This window comes from Plasmodium brasilianum, chromosome 1 (genome assembly GCF_023973825.1).
Source record: "Plasmodium brasilianum strain Bolivian I chromosome 1, whole genome shotgun sequence".
Lineage (NCBI taxonomy): Eukaryota > Apicomplexa > Aconoidasida > Haemosporida > Plasmodiidae > Plasmodium > Plasmodium brasilianum.
In genome coordinates this window covers 435,245-458,993 of record NC_090114.1, presented here as the reverse complement: position 1 = coordinate 458,993, position 23,749 = coordinate 435,245, and the positions used below count along the sequence as shown (strand labels likewise).

Here is a 23,749-nt window from a genome sequence, read left to right as displayed (position 1 = left end):
TTTATTTTTCTGAACATACCTTTTTAAGCGATTCAACTGAATTTTGATATACCATTTATGTACGTTTCAGTTGTAAGATCACTTGGATATCATTCATTAAGGATATAGAGGGTTACTGATAAGCGGTGTGCTACTATTAGTCGGTGAGTTACTGTTGCGTGGTGGTTACCATTACATATCGTGTTACTACTACGTGGTCTACTATTATACTATAAATTTGGTTAAATGCAAAATTTGCGTAGTAACAATTATTATACGTTTATGTAATATTATAAAGATATTACAAATTGCTATTTACTAGGTTATGCTAATGTATGCTTCAGTGTATGTACGAGGCTTACATTATTGGTGCTTACTTATAGTCGAACAAGAAAAATAAAAACTTAGGAGTTTTATAAAAAAAAAAAAAAAAATAAAAAAAATACGAAAAATATAATTTCCTTTAACTTTATATCCTTTTTATTAATTTACAACTAATTTTGAATTAAACACTATGTAAAAGACAAGAATAAAATAAAAAACAAAATGTATGCATAAATAAGCAATAAAATAAACCAGAAAATATGCTACAAAATACATCAAAAAATATACTATAAAACAAACCAAAAAATATGTACACATGAAAAAAAAAAAAAAAAATTTTTAGAAATATATACAAATCAAATTAGTTTTTTCAGAATGTTCCAATGTAATATTTACAACTAATTTTAAAATATTTTTTTTCAAATTCCATTTAAAATAATAAAAATTAAAAAAAAACATTTTTATACAATTATGCTATTTTTTTGTTATTTCTAATTGTTTAGCAGCATTTTAATAACTTAGCGTTTTGGAAATATTAGCTTAATTTAATTTACTACTAATTAGTTCCTTCCTCTCTCTTTTTTATTAATAAAATAAATAATGTTTTCACAATATTTTTTGAACAGAGGGAGTTAACGGTTTAGCTTGAACTGTTCTAATTTCTCGTACATATATACATGTAAATATATATATGTTCTTAAGAGTGCATGCGTTAATAAAATTATATATGTGCTTTTATTTTGGCAAAAAATGAGGAAAAAGAAAATTTCCTTTTCCAAAAAGAAATAACTATTTGATTACACTTCATTTACAGTTTCAATAATTCCATTTTTTTTTTTTTTTTTTTTTAAATTCTACGATGATTATTCGTGGAATATATAAATACATGTAAACACCTAATTAAGCTGCTTATACGTTCTTTTCTCTACAAATATATATAAATATATACCATAACGCATTATTTTAAAAAGTTTAAGAACGGCTTTAGTTCTTCATATTGCCGAGAAACAATATATAAATTGAAGTAATAAGTATTAGTATTTTATTCCCCTTACATATTTTTTACATATTTAAAAACGTTAAAATGTTATGTTTGCGAGAAAATACATGAAGGGTAAAATGTGTTCTGTGCGTTAGGTAAGTTTACATTTATAATGTACTAATATAAATATTGTATGCATATAAATAGGTATAATTAATAATGTACCTTATATTTATTTTTATGCACATGAAAAAATGTTTAGAGCATCGTTATGTGCATTAATTTTTCTCTTGTTTTTTTTTAAAATACAGATATGTCTCACTTGAAGAAATTTCTTTTTTTCTTTTTTTTCTGTTTTTTTTTTTTTTTTTTATTTGTAAGAACGATTTTTCTAATTTTTTAATTTTTTTTTTCTTTTCTGAATTTATTAAAATAAAAAGAATTCTATATAACTAGAAGTTAAACTTTTTTGAGAAGAATAGAATGAATTGGAATTAACTGCACGATGTATTTTTTTTCCATAGAAGAATTACAAGGCGGAAAAAAAAAAAAAAAAAAAAAGATAAAGAGCACAAGGAGTGTAAAAAATAATTATACATAAATATTTCTTTTTTGAAAAAATAACTGCTTAAAAAAAAAGACTTATGTATGTATGAATGCATGTATATGTATAACGTGTAAATATTATGAACATATTTAAGCATAATTATATGTATGTAAATATATGTACATAAATAAGTAAATAAATAGATAAATAGATAAATAGATAAATAGATAGATAAATAAATAAATAAATAAATAAATAAATAATATATATATATATATATATATATTTATATATATATATATACATATCCAAATTCATGTACGTGTACTTGTAAAGGTTGACGAATTACTGATGAAGATGTGAAGTTGTGAATAAAGAAAGCTAACAGCGTAAATAAATATGAACCCTGAGAATTGTAAGGAAGAGAAAGAATTATTTTATACAGAAAAATGTGGAAATGAATATAACAGCAGTTTAAATAAAAATAACGATAGTGAGAATATGATGATACTAAATGAGAATAATTTTAATGATATAAGGCATGATGAAAATATAGACGAGGGTAAAAAAGATAGAGAAATATATAAAGGTCAAAATAATGCGGAAGACGGTGAAGAAGATACAGATTCAATTTTCGGTTTATCATCTCCTCCTCGAATAAAGAAAAAGAAAAATAAAGAAGATGACAACATGTTTATAAAAAAGCAAAAAGATGACAGATATGAAAAACCAGAAAAGAACGATATAGTGCAAAATTATGAGAAGCATGATCGCGAACACAAACACAGACACAGACACAAACACAATCATAATTACAAAGAAGAAGATGAAAGTAAAGATGAAGATGAAGAGAAAAAGATAATCATCGATAAGAACCACCTATTTCACGAAATAAATTCGTTAATAAAAAAAAAATTAAATATAAACGATGTTATTAAAATTGACATTTTTTATAAGGACAACTGCACACAGATAAAACCCTATACCTTATTTGATGATTATAAACATGTAAATATTGAAAATAAAGTAAATATTGAAATAATAAATTTTTTAAAGAACAGTTTAAAGAATAATAGAAAATTTATTAATATACATAGTAGTGTAGTGGAACTCCGAGGGACTTTTAATGACGAACTAATAAATTTACCCATCATTAATCAAATAATATTACAAAAGATAAGTAACAACAATTATAAGTATAAGTTTAATATAGATAACGAGGTGCTCAATTATATTTATGTTGATCTTTTTAAGATTCATAAGAGCAAGTATAAGTTTAAAATACTTGAGAAGAAATTCGAAATAGAGGAGTGGTATTACTACGATACAAAGAAGAAGAAGCGGAAAGGAGACGCAGCATGGGAGAAGCAAAACAAGGGTGTAAATAAGGGAGCGACGGATGAAGAGGTGAATGAAGGGACGAATAAAGGGGCTCATGAAGAGCCATATGAAGCCTCGAATTATGAAAAGGACAAAGAATGTAAGTATAACTTTATGGAAGAGGATGAAGAACACGAGAGTGTGGCATCAAGAGAATGTAACGAAAGTGATGTCCTTCTAAATTTATATAATGAGGAAAAAAAAAAAGAGGAGAAAAATTTAACAAAAACGAAAAAGAAAAAAAAAAAAAAAAAAAAAATGTTGATAAGGACAAGTTGTATATTGAAAAATTAAAAAAACTTTTAGAAGAAAACAGTGAAAATGAATCAAACATTTCTTCAAATGAGAAAAGTTCTGATGATTCAGATGACACATCGAATGTTAAAAATCAGGTTTTATATAAAAGGAAAATAATATATTCAAAACATAATGACAACACAATAATAAATGTTTTTAAGGAAGTTGAAAATGATACAGTATGTATCTATTACCCCAACAGTTTTTATAATCAATGTTTAAATTTAGTTTCACTGGAGCCCATATCAAACAATGATAAGACCAGGGCGACATATGCCAGTCGAGCAAATTCGTGTACGTATGACATGTACTTACACAAAAATAAAGTTTGTAATTTACATAACGATGCAGAAGACCATGCATATTTGAATATTCTTAATGAAGAAAATATTAAGATAAAAAAAAGATATGTAAGGGACATATCTATATACAATTTTTGTTGCGATGAGAAATACAAAGGATGCAGTTTGTTTTTACACATAGCAAAAAATAAAAAATTGAAGAATTTGAAAATTGATTATAATATTAATTATTCTGACTTTGTTAATAATTATGATATAATTAAAATGTATGAAATTAAAAAGGAAGACAACTCGAATTACAAATGTGCAGAAGGTAAGAAGATAAATGTGGGGAAATTGTTTGAGCTTGAAAAGGACTGGAAAGTTAACGTAGATATGCACATCGACATTGATAAGCTTGTAAGGGAATTTCAGAAAAAGTATGACATAGGGGATGGGGATAATGCGTGTAAAGCGGATAATGTGTGTAAAGCGGATAATGTGTGTAAAGCGGATAATGCGGGATATGCTCAGTTACGCAAAGATTGTGACAAGGGCGGAAAGAAAGATAGCGAAATTGATAGAAGGAAAAGGACGAATAAGCTGGACTACATAATATACAACTTTTACAAAAATTTCGAATGTTTAATTAATTTTATAAATAAATTAAAAAATAGCTGCACGAAGTTTGAATATTTTTACCCCAAAATGATTGGAGATGTAAATGAAGAAATTAGAAAACATTATGACAAGAAAAAAGTTATTCTATTAAAAAAGTCAAATATCAAATATATTCGTATATTTAATAATGAAGTAAAGAGAATAATGATTTTATTTTTTGTATCATATGATTCGAAAATATTAGATCTTGCTTGTGGACATGGGCAAGATATGCTTAAATATAATACAGTAAGAAATAAGGTATATGTAGGTTTAGACATTTCAAAAAAAGAGATAGAACTAGCTAAAGAGCGACTAAATGGAAATGATATGAAGGGATTATGTAATAATGATAATTTTCTTTTCTTGCAAGGGGATATTTTAAATAATAAATTTTATAGAAAATGGAAAAATAAAAACATCACCTTTGATATAATTTCTATCAATTTAGCATTACATTATGTAATATATAATGAAAAATCATCTAAAAAATTTTTTAAAATTATTGAAAATTTTTTAGAAAGTGAGGGAATTTTATTAGCTACGACCATTTCGACTATAACTCTGGCCGATTTTTTAATGAAACGACCTAACATTGAAATAGTTAATGGTTAGTGTGAAATAAAAAGATATACATACCTTTTTTTTTTTTTTTTTTTTTTCTTGTGAATATAATTGTGTTAATTTGAAGCTTGCACTCGTTAGCCGTACGGCCTTGCATATATATATATACATACATGCATATTCCTGCATACTACCATGTACGCACAGGTACGTACTCACATATATACATGTATGAATTAACACACACACTTCTTTATTTGCCCTTCGACGCAGACACTATTTCGCTCACCTTAGAAAATGACTTGTTTACCATAAAATTTGACCAAGAAAATTTGCTCAAAATTTTCAAAAATAAATTATGTCTTGAAGAATTTATAGAATTTATTAATTCCAACAGTTCAAATTCAAGAATGAAATATGATTACTTTTACAATTTAATAAAAGATTCTCTGGATAATACTATGGGTATTAAATATTACTTTTATCTATATGATACTATAGATGCTAACGAATTTGTTATACCTCAAAAATATTTAAAGAAGAAATTACAAGAATTAAACATGGTTGAATTATTTAATAATACAGCCATTATGTTTCTTCATTATATAACAAATAATTTAGAAACTTATGAAAAATATCAAAATATAAAATATTTTAATTTAATTAATAAAACAATTGATAAACATATCTTTGAAGATATTAAATTAAGAATCAACAAAATTCATGGATATGATAGGGATTCGAAAATATATTATGATATATGTTCTTTGTACCATGTATATGTGTATAAGAAAAATTTTGATGGATCCATCCTTGGAATAATCTAGCCGAACAACGTTGGACCATTATATACGTGCTTTAAAATGGCGCGTTTTTTTGAAAAATTTTTTTGGCGAAATAAAACACTTTTAAATGATTTATTTTTTACGTAGACATCTTTTAATTCTGTTTATAAAAATAGCCGTTAAAATTACTTTTTTTTTTTTTTTTTTTTTTCTGCAAGATATAAGGAATTATATTTTTGCATAGCCCTTCATTTTTGCTTTCTTATGGATATTCGAAACGATTTTCCTGTATTTATTTTTAAAGCATACCTTTTTTTTTTTTTTTGAAAAAAATGGAAACTGTATTTCACGTTTATATCGGATGCCATATAAAATTTTTGTTCCTTTTTAGTACACTGTGTTTTTTATTTTATTTAACGCACTATGTTTTTTACACTTATGTTTTTTCTGCTTATGCTTTTGAATTCTTTTGAAACTGCCTTCAACTTTTGTAAGAAATTTTAAATTCTAAATATCGCAGAGAAATAAAAAGAAAAAATGGCTATAAGTTCGAATGGAACATTTTGAGGCACGTACTAATTACTATATAGTGTTCGTTAAAAAAAAAAAATACATATATATATAGCAAGTTGAAAATAAAAGCGAAAGCGCGAAGGTTTACATTGTGTTATATTTTTGCGTTGTATAACACTGTATTTTATTATTTTGTATTATATTATATTGTATAATACTATATTGTATAATACTATATTGTATAATACTATATTGTATAATACTATATTGTATTATAATGTGCTGTATTGCATAATGATGTGCTATACTGTATTATATTATTTTTTTTCTTAATTATTGCCAAGGAACTCACGTTTGACATGCTAATAAAGTGTATGTATAAAATTTTACTATCTATATTTGACAGAAATCTATTTAGCTGCTGAAAAAAACATATTACATTGTATACAACATATATATCTTACATATTATCGTATATTATGGTGTAATTAATTATTTTTGAAAAAACAAACTAAACGGAAAATTTTATGGAAAAGAATAGTGTAAGTCAATCTTCGGTGAAGCTAATCCCTCTTCTAATGTAAAGGGGTAAAAAAAGAACGTTTAAAGAATCGTGGGCAGACTAAGTATAAGGTAAAGGATGAGTGTACATATTAATTGTAATTTATTTAAAGAAGCATGAAAAGGCTATAAGAACCTTTTTAACGAAAATTTGCATTTGTACCAGTCCACTTTTGGAAGGTAAACTTGGGCAAATTAAAATTAGATATGCCCTTTTTCAGTAGAAATAGCATATGTATTATAATGTACGTATGTTTGTAGTTATGTATGCATTCATATAAGTAACAACTTATGTACGTATGTGTGCGAGTACATACGTATGCGCCCATTTATACATCAATTAAACAAGGTGTGTCTTAAAAATTGAACACAAATTTTAAAAATGGTAATATTATGAATTTTATTAAAAATTTGATAATATATATTTTTTTTTTAACTATATCTATTAATTGTAAGAATATAAACATGTTAAGAAATTACTTTTTTTTATGCAAGAGTACAAAAAAAATAAATAAGAAATGTTTAAGTTCATATATAAAAAAGGATGTTGAAAACTATTCCAAGTATTTTAAAAATTCGTGTTCGCTGATTTTATCATCAGGGACAGGTGGAACAGAGGCCTGTGATTTCTGCAGTATGTTATATAATATGTATATAAAATATTTATCAAAAATTAAGAACAAAAAAAATGTAAAATATGAAATCGTTGATTTAAGTAAAAATGAAGTAGGTATTAAAAAAGTAGAAATAAAAATAGATGGAGAATACAGTTTTTATAATTTCGTATCAGAAAAAGGAATACATAGATTAGTAAGGAACTCTCCATTTAATGCTCAGAATAAGAAAATGACATCCTTTGTAAAAGTAGATGTAATACCAACTTTAAGTTTTAATGATGCAAATGTTATGAATTTTTTAAATATTACTGAAAATAATTCTAATACCTTGAAAAAAGGGAATAACAACCAAAATATTAATATGAATGATATTTCTATAAATAAGAGTGATCTGGTTATTCAAACTATGAGGTCGGGTGGAAAGGGGGGTCAAAATGTTAATAAGGTCGAAACTGCAGTTCGAATTTTACATAAACCAACAAATATTTCTGTAAAAGTATCAAGTGAAAGATCTCAAATTTTAAATAAACGAATTGCTTTAAAAACAATATATGAAAAATTATTATATTTACAACTAGAAGCATTAAAAAGTAAACATTATGAATTAGCTAACAAAAGTTTAACACATTTTGGTGAACAAATTAGAAATTATATTTTGTATGGAAATAAAATGATAAAAGATACTAGAACAAGTGTTTTTTCAACTGATGTCGATAAGGTTTTGTCACAAGGTGAAATTGACTTATTTGTAGATGCCTATCAGAAGTATCTCTAAAAGGAGGGACCTTTTTTGGGGGGAAAATGGTGTATATGTCCATGCGCTCGTGATTGTAAGTAGCGTTTATATTCGGTTGTAGGTAGGGTATATACACGTTTGTAGATAACATTTGTATTTACTTATAATTATGCACCACTGTTCAGTTTTTCACATGGGATTTATTTAAAAGCGGAAATTACCTTCTCTCACATGAGCTTTTGGATGTTACTTTTTTTAGTTTTCTTTATTTTCTTTTTTGATTTTTGCCTTGTTTTATTTTATCCCTTTTTTTTTTTTTTTTTTTTCTTTTTTTTTGGTTACTTAAGCGTTATAAAATATATTACATTTACACCTTTGCAATAACACATTAATTAATATGTGTATGCATATACGACGAATGGCTAAATTATAGAGTCCTGTACTGTACGTCTATATATTATATAATTTTTATTTTAAAATAAAAAAAAACAGTTTTTTTTTTTTTTTCATATGGAATGCAAAAGACATCCTTTTAATTTAAAGATGGAAATGATAAAAGGCATTAAAAAAAATTACAGGTAAAAAAAAAAAAAAAAAAAAAAAAAGATGAAAAATTCCGAAAAGATTATTTATATAATGAACATTTAACGTTATATGTTCTTAAGAGTAAATGTGTGCGTATGAAAATTTACCTGCATGGTGCCATAAAGATGACTATGTAATGGAAACGGTTCCATCTATTCATCGTTTGCGGTGTGTATGTATAGGCATATGTTCAAATATATGCATAACAGCAGATAGTTGTAAATATTAACATGCCCCTCTTAAGTGTATTTTTTTTTTTTTTTTTTTAACCCTTTTCAACTTTTTTTATATTTTTTGAATGAAGAGTTATAATTATATGGAATTTTATAGTATACTACAAAATAAAGGGAAAAAATGCTCTTTATTTTTCGTGGAGCAACTCATTTTAATTATACTACTTCGCCGAATGCGCACGGCGCATATTATACATACGATTATATTCCCCTTTAGTGCTTTTACTTGACTTCGATGACTAATAATGTTGTTCATTTTTTTTCTTTCGTGTGAACATTTACATTTAGTTTTGAAAAAAGAAAAAAAATCATATTTTAACTGACATAATTTGGGGAAGTTATATACACATATACCAAAGTAGTAATATACCTTTTCTCAAGTTGATAAATAATTTTATACATTTTTATATTTTTTTTTTTTTTTTTTTTTTTTAATGAAAGAAGAGCTTGAATTAGTTATTAACGCAAAAAAGGACAAAATGGCTGAAAAAATCGAACAGTAAGATTTCCAAATTGTCAATAAACTTGTACGCCTTTTTTTTTTTTTTTAACACATACGATTTTATTGCCTATATTTTTTAAAAATAAGGAAATTTAAAAATATTAATTACGAAGATGAAAATTTTGAAAGGAAGATAAAAAAAAAAAAAAAAAAAATATATATCCTTCACTCCTGCATTAATTTCCTCCTTTACCATTCGTCATGATTCTATCTGTTTTTTCCATTAATTTTAATGCGTCGTTAGTGCTAAGAAAATTGCATTATCGTTTTCCTGTCAATTTTTCTTCATTTTTTCGTTTCTTCGTTTCTTCATTTCATAATTGCTTTATTTCTTTCTTTCTTTCTTTCTAATTTTTTTTTTTGGAAAATAAGAATAATATAATTTAATTTGTTAAAATAAATAGTTAAAACAAAAAGAATGAAAAAAAAAAAAAAAACGAAATGTATAAAAGTACCAATTAAAGTGTTATACACATCCTTGCGGAAAATTTAAACTTGTTAATATTACAATACTGCACATTTTTCAAAAAAAAAAAAAATTAGTGTTTGGTAAAGGACGTTAGTAGATATTTTTTCCAAAGTTTACAGAAAAATCAGTGAAATTTTACTCTTATAGTAGCAATATAGTACAATACGTATATGTGTATATGTATTATGTATAAATATTTATATTATTTGTATGTGTGTACATATTTAAGCGCACATATACGTACTAGTTGAACAGTTTGTTTTTACCCGTCGGAAAACTCTTCAGAAGCGTTACAGCACAAAGGGAAACCTAAGCAAACTTCAGAATCAATTCCTTCTTCAGAGCCTCTTTAGGTAGATTGCCGTTTCTGCGTAATGTTGTCATGTTAACCTATTTTGCACATGGCATAAAAAGGTTCTATAGAGGCTTATTTATTTTATTATATTTTTTGTGTATGAGGTTTTTAATTTTTAATATTTAATTAAAAAGTTTCTTTTGCTTATATATACATACGATAGGATGAAAATACAAAAATGCAACAACTTTTAAATAAATGCTTAAATGTGAATAACTCAGAAAATGTAATAGATGAAGAGGAGAGTCTTTTTCAAACATGTAAATTAATAGTAGGTTTAAGTGATAATATAGGTGAGGTGAATTGTTTAAATAATGATAGTATGGATAACGATTTTTTATGCGGTTTTGATGATTATGCTAAAAAGAATTGCAGAGAGGAAATAAAAATGAGTGTAATGAATGGAATGAAGGAAAGGAAATTAGAACAGGTGAACTTGAATGCATATTGTGAAAATGATTTTAATAGAATATTTAATATAGAATATGTAGACTTACCAGTGAAATTTTACGAAACGATATTTTTAAATTTTTTCAGTTCTTTTATTCAGCTTGAAAAGATGGAAAAAATATTTTGGGAAGACTACATATATGTGATGAAAAAAATATATGACACAATGAAGAATCAAAAATATGTCCTATTGCACAAATTTAATTCCGTTCCGCATCAGCAAAAAAAAAATAATGTAAATTATAAAAACGGTGATGCATTAATATGTAGTGACAATATTATAGCTGTAGCAGATGGAGTATCTTCAATAAAAAATAGTGGTATTAATGTAAGTAATTTTTCAAATGAACTTTTAAAAAAATGTCTAAATTTATATTTATATAGATGTGTTAATAATGAATTATTTGAAGAACAAAATCAGGTTATATTTAAACATTATAATTTGAAGTATAAAATGGATGAAGTATTAAAACCAATTATATGTAGAGGCGCATGCTCCTCTAATTTTTTAGGTGCATCCACCCTTTTATTTTCTTCCATAGAAAAAGAAAAGTTACATATATGTACTATAGGAGATTGTCAAATGTTAATTGTTAGGTTGAAGGAGAATTATTTAAGAGACAAAATTTTCGAAAAAGTGAAAATAAAAATTCAAGCATCTGATGAAGCGTCAAATTTTACGAAACGTGAGAGCAATATTACCACTATCGTGGATTGTGATACGGGTTACGATCTAGTAAAAGACGAAGTCAAGGGGGAAGGGGGGAAAATTGCTCAGAGCAGTGCAAAATTAAATGGTCATTTAAATGATGATTTAAGTGTAAAATTAGACGATAATATAAGTGTAAAATTAGACGATAATATAAGTGTAAAATTAGACGATAATTTAAGTGTAAAATTAAACGATAATTTAAGTGTAAAATTAGATGATAATTTAAGTGTAAAATTAAACGATAATTTAAGTGTAAAATTAAACGATAATTTAAATGTAAAATTAGACGATAATTTAAATGTAAAATTAGACGATAATTTAAATGTTAGTTTTAACAAATGGGAGGACGAATTCAGTAGTAATATGTCTAAATGTCAAGGAGTATATAAAAACGGTGAGAATGATAACAGGCTTCTAAATAATAAGTTTGCATTAAAAGACTTATATTTAAAAAGGAAGGAATTATATCGAGATGATATTAATAGTAGTATAAATAATATAGATGATGTTGGGAAAAAAAATGCAAACATAGTATTATACGTTGAAGAGGTATTAGGGGAAGAGATCTGTGATGATTTTGAAAAGTATGTATCTAGTCAGAATTATAAAATTGGAAATCTGTCATTCACAATAAAAGATGGAGATTTATATCAATACCCCAATATTAGATCAGATACAATCATTTCTCGAAATATTTCCTGTGCAACAGAAAATGACTTTTACGAAAATGAAAAAAACAATCTTTATCTAAAAAGTACTATAGATGAAACCGGGTTTAGGAAGTTGTTAAATTTTTTTAATATTGAAAGAAAAGATATCCTAGTGGATTCGAAGAATTATGTAAGGATGGAAAATACAAATGAGATATTATCACGTGAATGGACGGGGGGTGGGTCTTCAGTTGGAGTACATAAAAAAGAAGGGGATGTAAAAAAGGGAAGTGAAATTGAAAGTAGAATTAACAGGGAAAAAGAAAAGAATAGGAAAAGTCAGAATTATATGAACGTTAATAATTATAGATTTAGATGCTATAAAGAGGAACTAAGCCATTTTTATATAATTTACAAATCAAAAATTCAGCAGCATTATTTTAATTGCCCATATCAGATAACTTTTATGCCTACAAATTTGAGTACCAATATAGGTAAGGATAAATCAAACATTACTTTAAAAAATAATATTAAAATGAACAAATATAATGATATTATTTCAAAATGTTTAAGATATTGTGAATATTCCAGTATTGACATTAGGACAAATGACATTATAGTAAGTGGAAGTGATGGTCTTTTTGATAATATTTATGACGATGACATAATGGAAATTCTATATAATAATTTTTATATCATAAAGGATAACGATTTTATAAATTTAAAGCACTTTGTGAATTTTGTTGATGAATACAAGCGAATATTAAAATACATTGAGCATATGATATGGAACAGTTCATTGAAAGGGAAGAGGACTAAATACATATGTTCAGGTAGTTTGAGGAACTCCTCAGATGGAACTGAAAAGCGTAGTGAAAGAGAAGAGCTTAACACAAAAGGGGGAAGTAATAAAAAGAATGGAATATCAGTTATGAGCTACATATCTAGTGATGATATCTCGGGAAACTTGAACAATAGAAATAAGAACAGAAGTGGTGTTAGAAATGATAATAAAAATGATCATATAAGCGATCATAGAAAAAATCATAGAAACGATCATAGAAACGATCATAGAAACAATCATAGAAGCGATCATAGAAATAGTAGTAACAGTAATAAGAATAGCAGACTTGGGAATTATCAGGATAAGAAGAGAAAGAGTGAAAAATGCACTACAAAAGCGGCAAATGACACAACAGATGAAGAAGGAGAAAACCTCAAGTCATTTACCCTAAAAGGGAATTCCATTAGCTATCTAGGCAAAAAAATCAAAGACAAAAAATTTGGTACTAATAATAACTGTGATGTTAAAAAAAATAGTGATGTTATAAAAAATAGTGATGTTGTAAAAAATAAAGGAAAGGATCAAAATAATTCTCTTGATAAAAAGTACAAGAACGGCTTAAGCTTTGCGATGAACAAACTGCATTTTCCATCTAAAATAAAGGGAATGTTTTCCATTAAATCAAAGAATAAAAATACATATATAGCAAAAAAAAAAGAACGTGTTATGGATAAGGAGAGAACTGAAAATATCCTTTCGAAGGATAAGAAAAATGGTAAAGTGAAAGAAAATGATAAAATAGTATCAAACGAAAATAGTTATAGAAGTAATAATAATTCATATAACAGTTTTATGAAGAATAAGACGTTTGATTATGATGATGATGATGATAACAGGAAATATTCTGCAAATTCTGAACACATAAAAAGTGGAAAACAGGAGAATGTTCAGGAAAATTTAGAAAATGATGGTAGCTCAGCAAGTTATATGGTAAGTAATGCTTTCACAGAGGGTTCCAACTTTGACAAATTCAATAAATCCAATAATGATTATGATGGAGTATGGGTAAAAAATATGCACCCAAATCAACTCCAGAAAGGGGGAAAACAAAATACTGAAATTATTGTAGATGATTATGTAAAGTATCTAAGGAGAAAAGAAACTAATTACACAGAGAAATGGATGACTGAACAAAAAACATTGACAGAATTTTCAAATGTGTGTGATATGAAATATAATATAATGGGAAATTCAGAACGGAATAATTATGACATAAAAGATATGAGAAATATCAGAAGAAAAAAAAAAGTAATTATTGAGAAGAAAATTGATTGTTCTATATTTTTATATGAACCATCTGATTTTATTTTATTTGATAAGAATAATAATATTTATTTAAATGCTAAAAAGGCTTGTGATGAAATTATAGAGCTGGCAACAATTCTAGCTAGCCAACCAGTAAATAATACTTTGTTAAAAAAAAGAAGAAAGGAATACAATGAGGAACAGAAAAATATGAACGGCAATAAAAATAAAAAAAGCATAAAAAAAACAAAAACACATGAACTAGTGAAAAAAAATATACAAATAAATAATAAATGTATTAGCGGAAATTTGGTTTCAAATATTAATGAAAAGGAAACATATTTATTTGATCAGGTTAATTATGATGATATACAATCAAATAAATCAAATGATAAAATTATTTTAACACCTATATCCGAATTTATTTTTGACAAATACGAAAAATATTTTAATATGGGTAAGCCTGACGATACAACTGTTATACTTTCTGTTGTAAAGGAAAATAAATACAATTCTTAAAGAAAAAGACGTAATTCTTTTTATTTAATTATTTTTTTGTTTAAAATTTTATGCCAAATTTTGTTATATTTTCCATAATTTGTCCTATTTTCCATAATTTGTCCTATTTTCCATAATTTGTCATATTTTCCATATTTCGTCGTATTTTCCATAATTTGTTATATATGCTATATTTTGTCATATATACTATATTTTGTCATATATACTATATTTTTCCATATATGCTATATTTTGCCATATGTGCAATATTTTTTTCTGAATTGCACCTTTTTTTTTGTTGCATTATAATTTGTAATATACTTTTATATTTCTTCCTACAAATAATAAATTTTTTTCTGTACGCTGTACATAACATACAAGTTTTTAATAGAAATATATATAACAAAATTTAGCAAATAGGGAGAAATATACATACATGAATAATATAATCATATACATATAAGAATATACCCGCCAGCCCGTACATACACATGTGTGTAAATGTGCGTCTTAAAAAACAGTAGTAATATTTGTTGTGCATATTCGCCTCTAATATCTACAATTTTCAAAAAAAATTTGTTTTCATAAATTTGTGGATTGTGAAAAGAGACGTAATGAAACAAAACAATGTTAAAAAGACTTAAAAAAAAAAAAAAAAAAAAAAAAAAAAAGTTTAAAATTTTAAGAAACAGATAACCATAAAGGGTGTACATGAAATTTTCTTATAATATGGCATTTTTTAAAAAATCAAAATGAATCTAGGTGCAAGTAATTAAGGGAAGCGAAATAGGGATAATAATAATTTTCATATGTTAAAATATTTTGAAAAATTATGTTGTAAAAGGATAATACATTTAAATCTTTCGCATCCTTGGGACAAGCAATACTTGCCAATTTTATATAAAAAGGGGTATGTGTAAAGTTAGTAGTACTTTTTTTAAGATCATATTTTCTTTCAAAATCGATATTATAATTATTTAAAGGAGATAAATTCATAATTAAGTATCTATGAATTATGGAATATTTTTTTTGATAATGAAGATATGGATCAAAAGGACTGAAATTTTTTTTTTGCTTTAATTCCCATTTTTGTTTAATATAGCTATTTATTATCATTTCCATATGTTTTTCAAAGCTTACCAAAAATAAATACAAAAAGTCCTCTACTTTTGCTTTACGAACAGGTTTATTTTTATTATATTCTCTATTCTTCGAGTAAATTAAAAAGTAAAAGGAAAAAAAAGAAATAAAATATTTGTCTAGAAATTTATAAATTAATATTTTTCTAAAAAAGAATATTTCGTTATTATTATTTATATTTATTCTAATTAATGACATGAATCTTTCGTTGTAACAGTAGTTAGAGCACGTCCTTCCCCTTACATAACTCTGGATATCATTTATACTTACTTTGTTTTTACAATTAAGATTATCTTCTCCCTTCCGAATTTTAATTTCATAGAGGTTATTTATAATCAGCTTTTCCTTTATTTCTGAATGCACAATAAAAGGGCACTGCTCAATATCCTTTCTATTTTGTGTTTCATATTTAAGTTGTTTACATTGTCCGTCGTTAAATACCCTCTTTCCATCATTAATATAATCAACATCACCCGCATGATTAGAAGCAGCCATATTACTATTATCGCTTAATCTCTTTGAACATGTGTTCAAGCAGGTTATTTTATTATTTTTTTTTCCAGGAACATAGTAATTATGACTAAAATTAGAACACCTATTTTTGAATCTGCTCATTAGCGCATAATTGCATAGAGTGTGCGGTGTAACAATATAACTATGCTTGTATAACCCTTTATCTTTGGAATAATTAGAAAAATACAAAGAAAAATTAAATTTTTTTAAAAAAGAATCATAATTTGAATTGTTGTATTCATTTTCTTCTTCTATCTTACTGTTCCCTGTTTTAAGTATTTTTTTTTGAAAGTTGCAAAAATGATCTTTTCTTGCATTAGGTGCAGGGTTGTTTACATTGCCCTGCAAGGTACACTCATTAATTGATTTTGTTTCGCTAGAATTTCTTTGAGATTGTTTTGACATATCTTTTGACTGGTCATATGAATGACCTTGTTCAACTTGTTTCCCTTTGTTACGTCGTACATGCCACTTAAGTTTTCGTTCTTGTTTACATCGTCTATCCGCGTTTTCTTTAGGTAAATTTTTTAAATGAAAAACTTTGCAGAGTATTGATATGGATAATATCACAAGGACAAAAATGAAAACCTGGTTTAGTATTTCCTGCAGGATAGTATCTCCTACATTGTGCATATAAATTCTCAACATATTTTCATCATGTATGTCAAACATATTTATTTTTTTTTCTACGTTTTGGTTAACATTCATTACAATATTTTTATTTACAAATTCCTCCTTTCTTTTGATTATTAACAAGATCATATTATTATAAAAAAAAAAAGAAAGAGTAATGGAAATTTTCATAAAAAGTTGTATTTTATTTTGCGACTGTTGTTCATCAGCAAAATGATTAACAAAAAAGGACAACAAAACAAATAAATGCCTGAAGAAATCATTAATAATATAACTACATTCCTCCTGGCTATTTTTGTTGAATTTATTTTTTTCCTTATGTATTTTTTTTTTACAAAAATAATTTCTAACTTTGTATATATAAAGCTTTTTAAAAGGAGTTCTTACATTTTTATGCATAAAGATATCTGTATACATTTGTATAAGAAAATATTCGATATTGAAAAATAAGCATGCATCAATGAAGTAACTTAAGAATTTTGCAAATTTCCTTCTTTTTAAAAAAGAATTTTGTTTTCTAATTATAGTAGAACTGAACTTTTCACCATCACATAAATCGATTGTATCAAAAATGTTCAAGCAAGTTCTTGCCTTTTCAGCATAGTTTTTTTTATCACTATTGACGCTGTCACATGGTGTGTTTCTATTATTATTACTATTATTATTATTATTACTATTATTATTATTATTATTACTATTATTACTATTATTATTATTATTATTATCCTTCATTTGATTAATCTCATTGCTTGTTGTTTTATCACCATCTGTTTTAACCTTTTTAAATAATAACTTCCTTCTATTTACCACACTATACCCGTTTGCTTCGGACTCCTTTGACATTGTTAAGCAATACAAATCCTTAATATCAACTGCAAAGGAAAAGGGGTCGTGTATTCTTTTAAAAACAATGATTTTTTTTTGCTCCCTTCTATTACTTTTTTTTTTAGAATTTAAATGGAAATTCAAATACTTGGAAATTTTTCTTTTCATTTCATCTGCAATTAAAAGTTGTGTTTTCTTTCTGCAAAATTTGCCTTGATATATTTTGTCTATTTTTGATTTTAACAAGAAAAGATATTTTTTTTTTAGATTGTTATATGTAGGAATAGTGTAATTCTTTTCCTTTTCTTTCTTGTTCTTCCCATTCCTTTTCTTTTTCTTCTTCTTCTTGTTAAAATAATACAAGTTTACAAATTTTTGGTATTTACTTTTGTTGTATTCCATTGATGTTTGAGTCTTTTGGCTTGTTATAATTTCATACAAAATTTTATGAGAATTTTTGATTTTGATAAAAGGCATTATATGTTCAAAGTTATGAAAAAAAAAATGTATGTGATACACATTTTTAATTAAAAATAGGATGTCGGATATATGAAAAATTCTTAATTTTAGATCATCAATTTCTTCAGAATATTTTTTGTTGTATATGTTTTTGTTATTATATAAACCGATGTAGAAAAATTTCTTTGTTAAAAAAATGGAATAAAATAACAATAGCATATGACCAAAGTGTATTTTGTCAAACGTACCTGCAAATAATCCTATGTCACTTTTATGTAAATTTTTGCTTATTGTTCTTTTTATTTTATATTTTTCGACTTTGATACCTTTAAGATTTCTTTCTCTATTTATATAAAAATTAGATTCCTTTTTGTTTATTTCTTTTATCAAACTTATCTTTTGTTTAGGACTCGTGATGTTCTCTGCTTCTGTTTTATTGTTATCCTCTGCGTTTTGTGCATTATCCGGTTTTGCTAAGATATCAGAATTTGGAGTATTTGAAGCATTTGGAGCATTATGAATCATTTCACCCTTTTCTGGGATTTCAATTTTTTGCTTCTTTTTCTTAACATCATTTTCGCAATTCATACCATTTGTGGAATTCATTTTTATTAGACCTAAGCCATAAATTTTCTCATAAGATTGCGTCAAGTTTTTTTTCTTATTATTAAGGATGATAAAAGAGCAATAGTACCTTCTGAGTTGACCTCGACCATACTTTGACAAAACATCCTTATAATAATTCGTAAAGGAAAAATTCTCGTAATATATATACGAGTATAACTTGTGTAAATCAGCTATGGGTAAAACCACACGCACTATCTTATCTAGTTTTCTTTCATAAATTTTCTCAATTATAAACTTTAAATAATAAAATGTAGACATTTTTAATATACATTTTGAACTAATAAATTTGATAAATAAATAAATGTTTCTAACTTTATTTCTTAGCCTTATTATGTATTTAATTAACTGTTTCACATTTTTCTGTACCTTTTTGAAAAGCTTATTTTCCATATATAGTCTTAAGCTTAAGTTATTATTTACTACGCTAAAATTATAGTTCTGACATATTTTACAGAAGTACGGGTTAACATTGTAGTTATTTAAATTTTTGCTTTTTCCATGCCAGCAGATTTTTTTTCCATTCGTTCTTGTGTAAATAACATAGTTGTAATCCTCAAAAACTAAGACCCCCTTTTCACACGATACATTTTTCCTCATTTTGGCAAGGTGCATATTATATACACACACATATATATATATATACATACATATGTACACTCGTATATAAGTATGTATTTTTCAGTTAATTTAAAAATGTATTAATAAATAAAAATAAAATTAAACAGCGACATTTTTATATTGCTCGTTGTTACATGCAACACATATAAACGTAACAAGTTATATGGGGAAGAGTTTTACTTTCGAAAATTCTGAATATCCCTTTTCACAATTTATAAGATTTTCTTTTCCGCTATAATCTCCATTTACTTTGTTTTGGTCATTTGTTTCATTTATTTCGTTCATTAACCTCATTTATTCGTTCTTTAACTTCATTTATTTCATTCGTTAGCTTCAAATATTTCGTGCGTTAGTTTCATTTATTTCGCTCATTTGTTTAACTTATTTATTTGTATGTTTTACTTATTCATTTGTTTCACTGATTTATTCATTTGTTTCAGTTATTTATTCATTTATGTTACCTATATATTAATTTAATTCGCTTAATTTTTTATATATTTATTTATTTCACTAATTTATTTTCATTTTAATACATCCAGAACAAAGCAAAATAAAAAAAAAAACAAAAAAAAAAGTGTTATATCATGCCTTTAACCAACTGTATAATAAAAGATTTAACAGGACATACACATTCTACAAAAGGTTTTTCAGATATTATACGAAAGTGTAGTGAATTTTTTTGTTATAAGAATATACAGTCGCACAAATGTATTCATATGTATATATACACATGTGCACGCAATCTATTCGTCGCTAACTTGAGATGTTTTTTGCTACTTATCGACATTATCCTTGAGCATAATTCTACAAAAAATAAAAAAAATAAATGTTCGTTAAAATAAAGAGGTAAACTTATATAAAATGAAATGTAAAAGAAAAAAAAAAAAAATTAATTTAGACAAATTTCAAATAAAATAAATGTATCAAAGATGAATTAAATAAAATATGTTTTAAAAGTCTCTTTGATATACATTTACTCATGTAACATACGCTCAGAGATATTCCAAGAGATATGTTTATAAACTTTCATAGAAAAATTTAGAAGAAAACATTTTTTTTTTTTTAATTTTACGTATAAAAATTCTTTTCAAGATAATGATACATAATTTATACAATCCTTTTATTTTATTTTATTTTATTTTATTTTTATTTTAATTAGTGCTGAAACCGAATTAAGGTGTGCACGAAATTATACTTTTTAATTATGAAGAGTAAGAACAATTATGTATTTGTACAAACATACATTAAAATATTTGCAAAGCTATTAAGATGTTCGTGATTTTAATTAAATAAATATATTTTCTATGTTTTTTTTTTTTTTTTTTTTTTTTTTTTTTTTTTGTGTAAATATATAAAACATTCTAATGAACATTCTATTTAGTTAACTAAAAATATGGAAAAAAATATAAAAAACAAGCAGTTTGATTAATGTAACATTGTTAATTTTCCAAATATATTTCTTAAAAAAAAAAAAAACAGTATTACTTATAAGCATTACTGTTAAATGAAAACAAATTTTTAATGAAGTTGGTCATAACATGTGTGTAACGCTGAATGAATTAAAGAGTGCAAGGTTATACGCACTTTTTAGTATAATATATGTATATATGTATACAGGTATATGTGTGTAAATTATGCATATATGTGTATATTATGTATGCGTACGTATATGTGTCCCGTATGTGCCTGTTAATATGCACAGTATTCATTTGCTAGCGCAGCTATGAAACTCAGCTATTTTATATGCTGTTCATAATTACTTGTGAAATGCATAATACAATTGTTCAAATTGAATGTGAAACAATTTGGTAAATTCGAAAAAGGTAATTTTGTCTTTTTGTATTTGCGTTTTGTTATTCGTACATTCCTTTTAATTTTTTTTTTTTTTTTGCATATAAAAGGTCTGTGTAAATGAAATTTGTCCTTATATATATATATATATATATACATATGATGCAAACATTTTGTACGATGTTCGAGTTTTTAAAATTCTCTATTACAAAAGATATACTATTAATATTTCATAAAAATTAACTGCGGAATTTATATATTTTTCATTTGCTGTATTATTGTGTGTATATTCATATATTCAATGCGGTTGCTCTCTCTAAGAGTTTCCTTTGTGAATATAGTAGTTGTGATTCGGGGACTGTCCTGTTTTTTTGTTTTAATGTAACTATCTGTATCCTTAACAACTGTAGACTTCTTAATATACCAGGTTTTTAATATTTCTTACGTAGCTATATATATATATACGTGTATGTGTGCGTTAAAATGTTTTTTCTAAACTAGGCAAGAAAAAATGGTTTAACATTTTTGCTGTGTACATGAGAGGATTATTTTACAATGTTTTTCAAAAATATTAAATAGTCATAGCTCGGTATAAGGAAAACAAAATTGGCATACCTCTCCACATAAACCTTAAAAAAATATTATATAACAATTATTCTAAAAAAGGGTAGTTAAAACGTTGTTACTAATAACGAAACGTTAACTTAGTTGCAGTTGCTTTCGTAACACCATGCGCACATAAATGTATACGTTACATGTAGATAAATAACATATGCTTTATACTTCGCGTGCATTTCTGTTATATTTAAGGGTGATATATATATAAATATGTATATATAAGATATCATAATAAAAATAACAGTATTATTGAGGAATTAATTTATATTTGAATAAAAAAGCTCAATGAAGGAACTGTATAACTTGTTTTATAATCTAATATTAAATAAAAAAAAAAAAAAAAAAAAGCGGATGTCCCAAAAAAATAGGAAAATTTTTTATAAAAATATGGAATGTTTTGTTATGTATGAAAGAAAATTAAGTATTGATCAAAAACGTTCGCACACTAAGTGTTGCTTTATTTTGTGAGAATTTAATTCGCTTTTTATTGTAAGATGTATACGCATATAAATACCTAAAATATATTTGTTATATGTACATATATATATTTATTCGTATGGGACCCTTGTAAATTTCTTCATGTATATTTCTTATATTATTGAATTATTTTAGAATTATTTTTTCTCTTTTATAACAAAAATTGTTGTCCTTATAGCTAAAGGGGTTTAAAAGTTTTACTTAGGTCAAGCTTAATATATATGTACATAAAACATTCAAATATATGAGCGAATATATTATACGGATACATTTATACCATACATACACGCATATTTACACGGATTATTTTATGCATTTTTATTGCAAATGTATGAATTTATTTATTGTATATTATATATGTTTTTTTTTTTTTTTTCCATACTAATTTTTTTAAACTTCATACGAAGTGCCCGTTAAAGTTTTTGTACACCACAAAACATGCCAAAAAATAATAATCAGAAAAAAAAAAAAAAAAAAAAAAGCACTGTGAAGTTGATATTTATTTTGTATATATAATTTTTTTTTCTGCGTGAAAGAAAAGTAATAATAATAATTGTTTAATTTTACTACTTGAAAAAAAAAAAAAGATGACATAATAAATATAATATTAACTCTTTTCTTTTATGAAGCTATTATTTTTTATAATAAAAGAAATACGTACAGCAGCAACAGTTATACTTTCATTTTATTTTATATTTTAAAATATTTTACTGTATTATATAATTTCTGCTGCTTTTTTTTTTTTTTTTTTTTTTATTTACAGAATTTATTTTACTTTTCCTATTTTACTAAATTCTATTTTATTTTTTTTTCATTTTTGGAATGAATGAAACATACTTATTTTAGCTCTTTTAAAAACAATCCCATACGTACATATATTATATATATATATAATATACACGTATTTATGTATGTATATATGCATACATATACACATGTCCCCAGCAAATATACATAAATATAAATACATTCGCCATATACGAATTTACTTTTATATTTGCACATATTATATATAATGCATTTTCAGATTATATTTGATTACTTTTTTTAAAATAAAAAAGATATTAAGAATATATATATATATGTATATAATTTATTAGCGCTATATCAAGGCATAGGCATATACAGTATATTATATATATACATGTATATATTTTTTTTTTTTCATTATTTTATAATTATTCATTTTATACGAATTACGTATAGTATTATATATACCTTTTTAATTCTTTTTCTACATTAGATATAAGTATGCAATATTGTGATTTAATTAATTATA

General features: G+C 25.0%; 3 protein-coding genes and 1 pseudogene across 4 annotated transcripts; 3 read left to right on the top strand and 1 right to left on the bottom strand.

The window, feature by feature from the left end:
* Nucleotides 1-2,231: 2,231 nt before the first annotated feature.
* MKS88_000432 lies at nucleotides 2,232-5,841 on the top strand (annotated as a pseudogene). Its single transcript has 3 exons — nucleotides 2,232-3,369; nucleotides 3,519-5,060; nucleotides 5,288-5,838. Coding segments are annotated over exons 1-3 (3,231 nt in total).
* Nucleotides 5,842-7,338: 1,497 nt separating this feature from the next.
* MKS88_000431 (peptide chain release factor 2) lies at nucleotides 7,339-8,265 on the top strand (the record flags this gene model as incomplete). Its single annotated transcript, XM_067215349.1, has 1 exon — nucleotides 7,339-8,265. One exon carries the CDS (start codon nucleotides 7,339-7,341, stop codon nucleotides 8,263-8,265), a length of 927 nt encoding a protein of 308 aa, XP_067075670.1.
* Nucleotides 8,266-10,548: 2,283 nt separating this feature from the next.
* On the top strand, nucleotides 10,549-14,790 carry MKS88_000430 (protein phosphatase PPM12; the record flags this gene model as incomplete). The annotated part of the gene is made up of 1 exon (XM_067215338.1): nucleotides 10,549-14,790. The coding sequence occupies one exon, from the start codon at nucleotides 10,549-10,551 to the stop codon at nucleotides 14,788-14,790; it is 4,242 nt and encodes a 1,413-aa protein (XP_067075669.1).
* Nucleotides 14,791-15,516: 726 nt separating this feature from the next.
* MKS88_000429 (phosphopantetheine adenylyltransferase) lies at nucleotides 15,517-19,563 on the bottom strand (the record flags this gene model as incomplete). Its single annotated transcript, XM_067215327.1, has 1 exon — nucleotides 15,517-19,563. The coding sequence occupies one exon, from the start codon at nucleotides 19,561-19,563 to the stop codon at nucleotides 15,517-15,519; it is 4,047 nt and encodes a 1,348-aa protein (XP_067075668.1).
* Nucleotides 19,564-23,749: the final 4,186 nt, after the last annotated feature.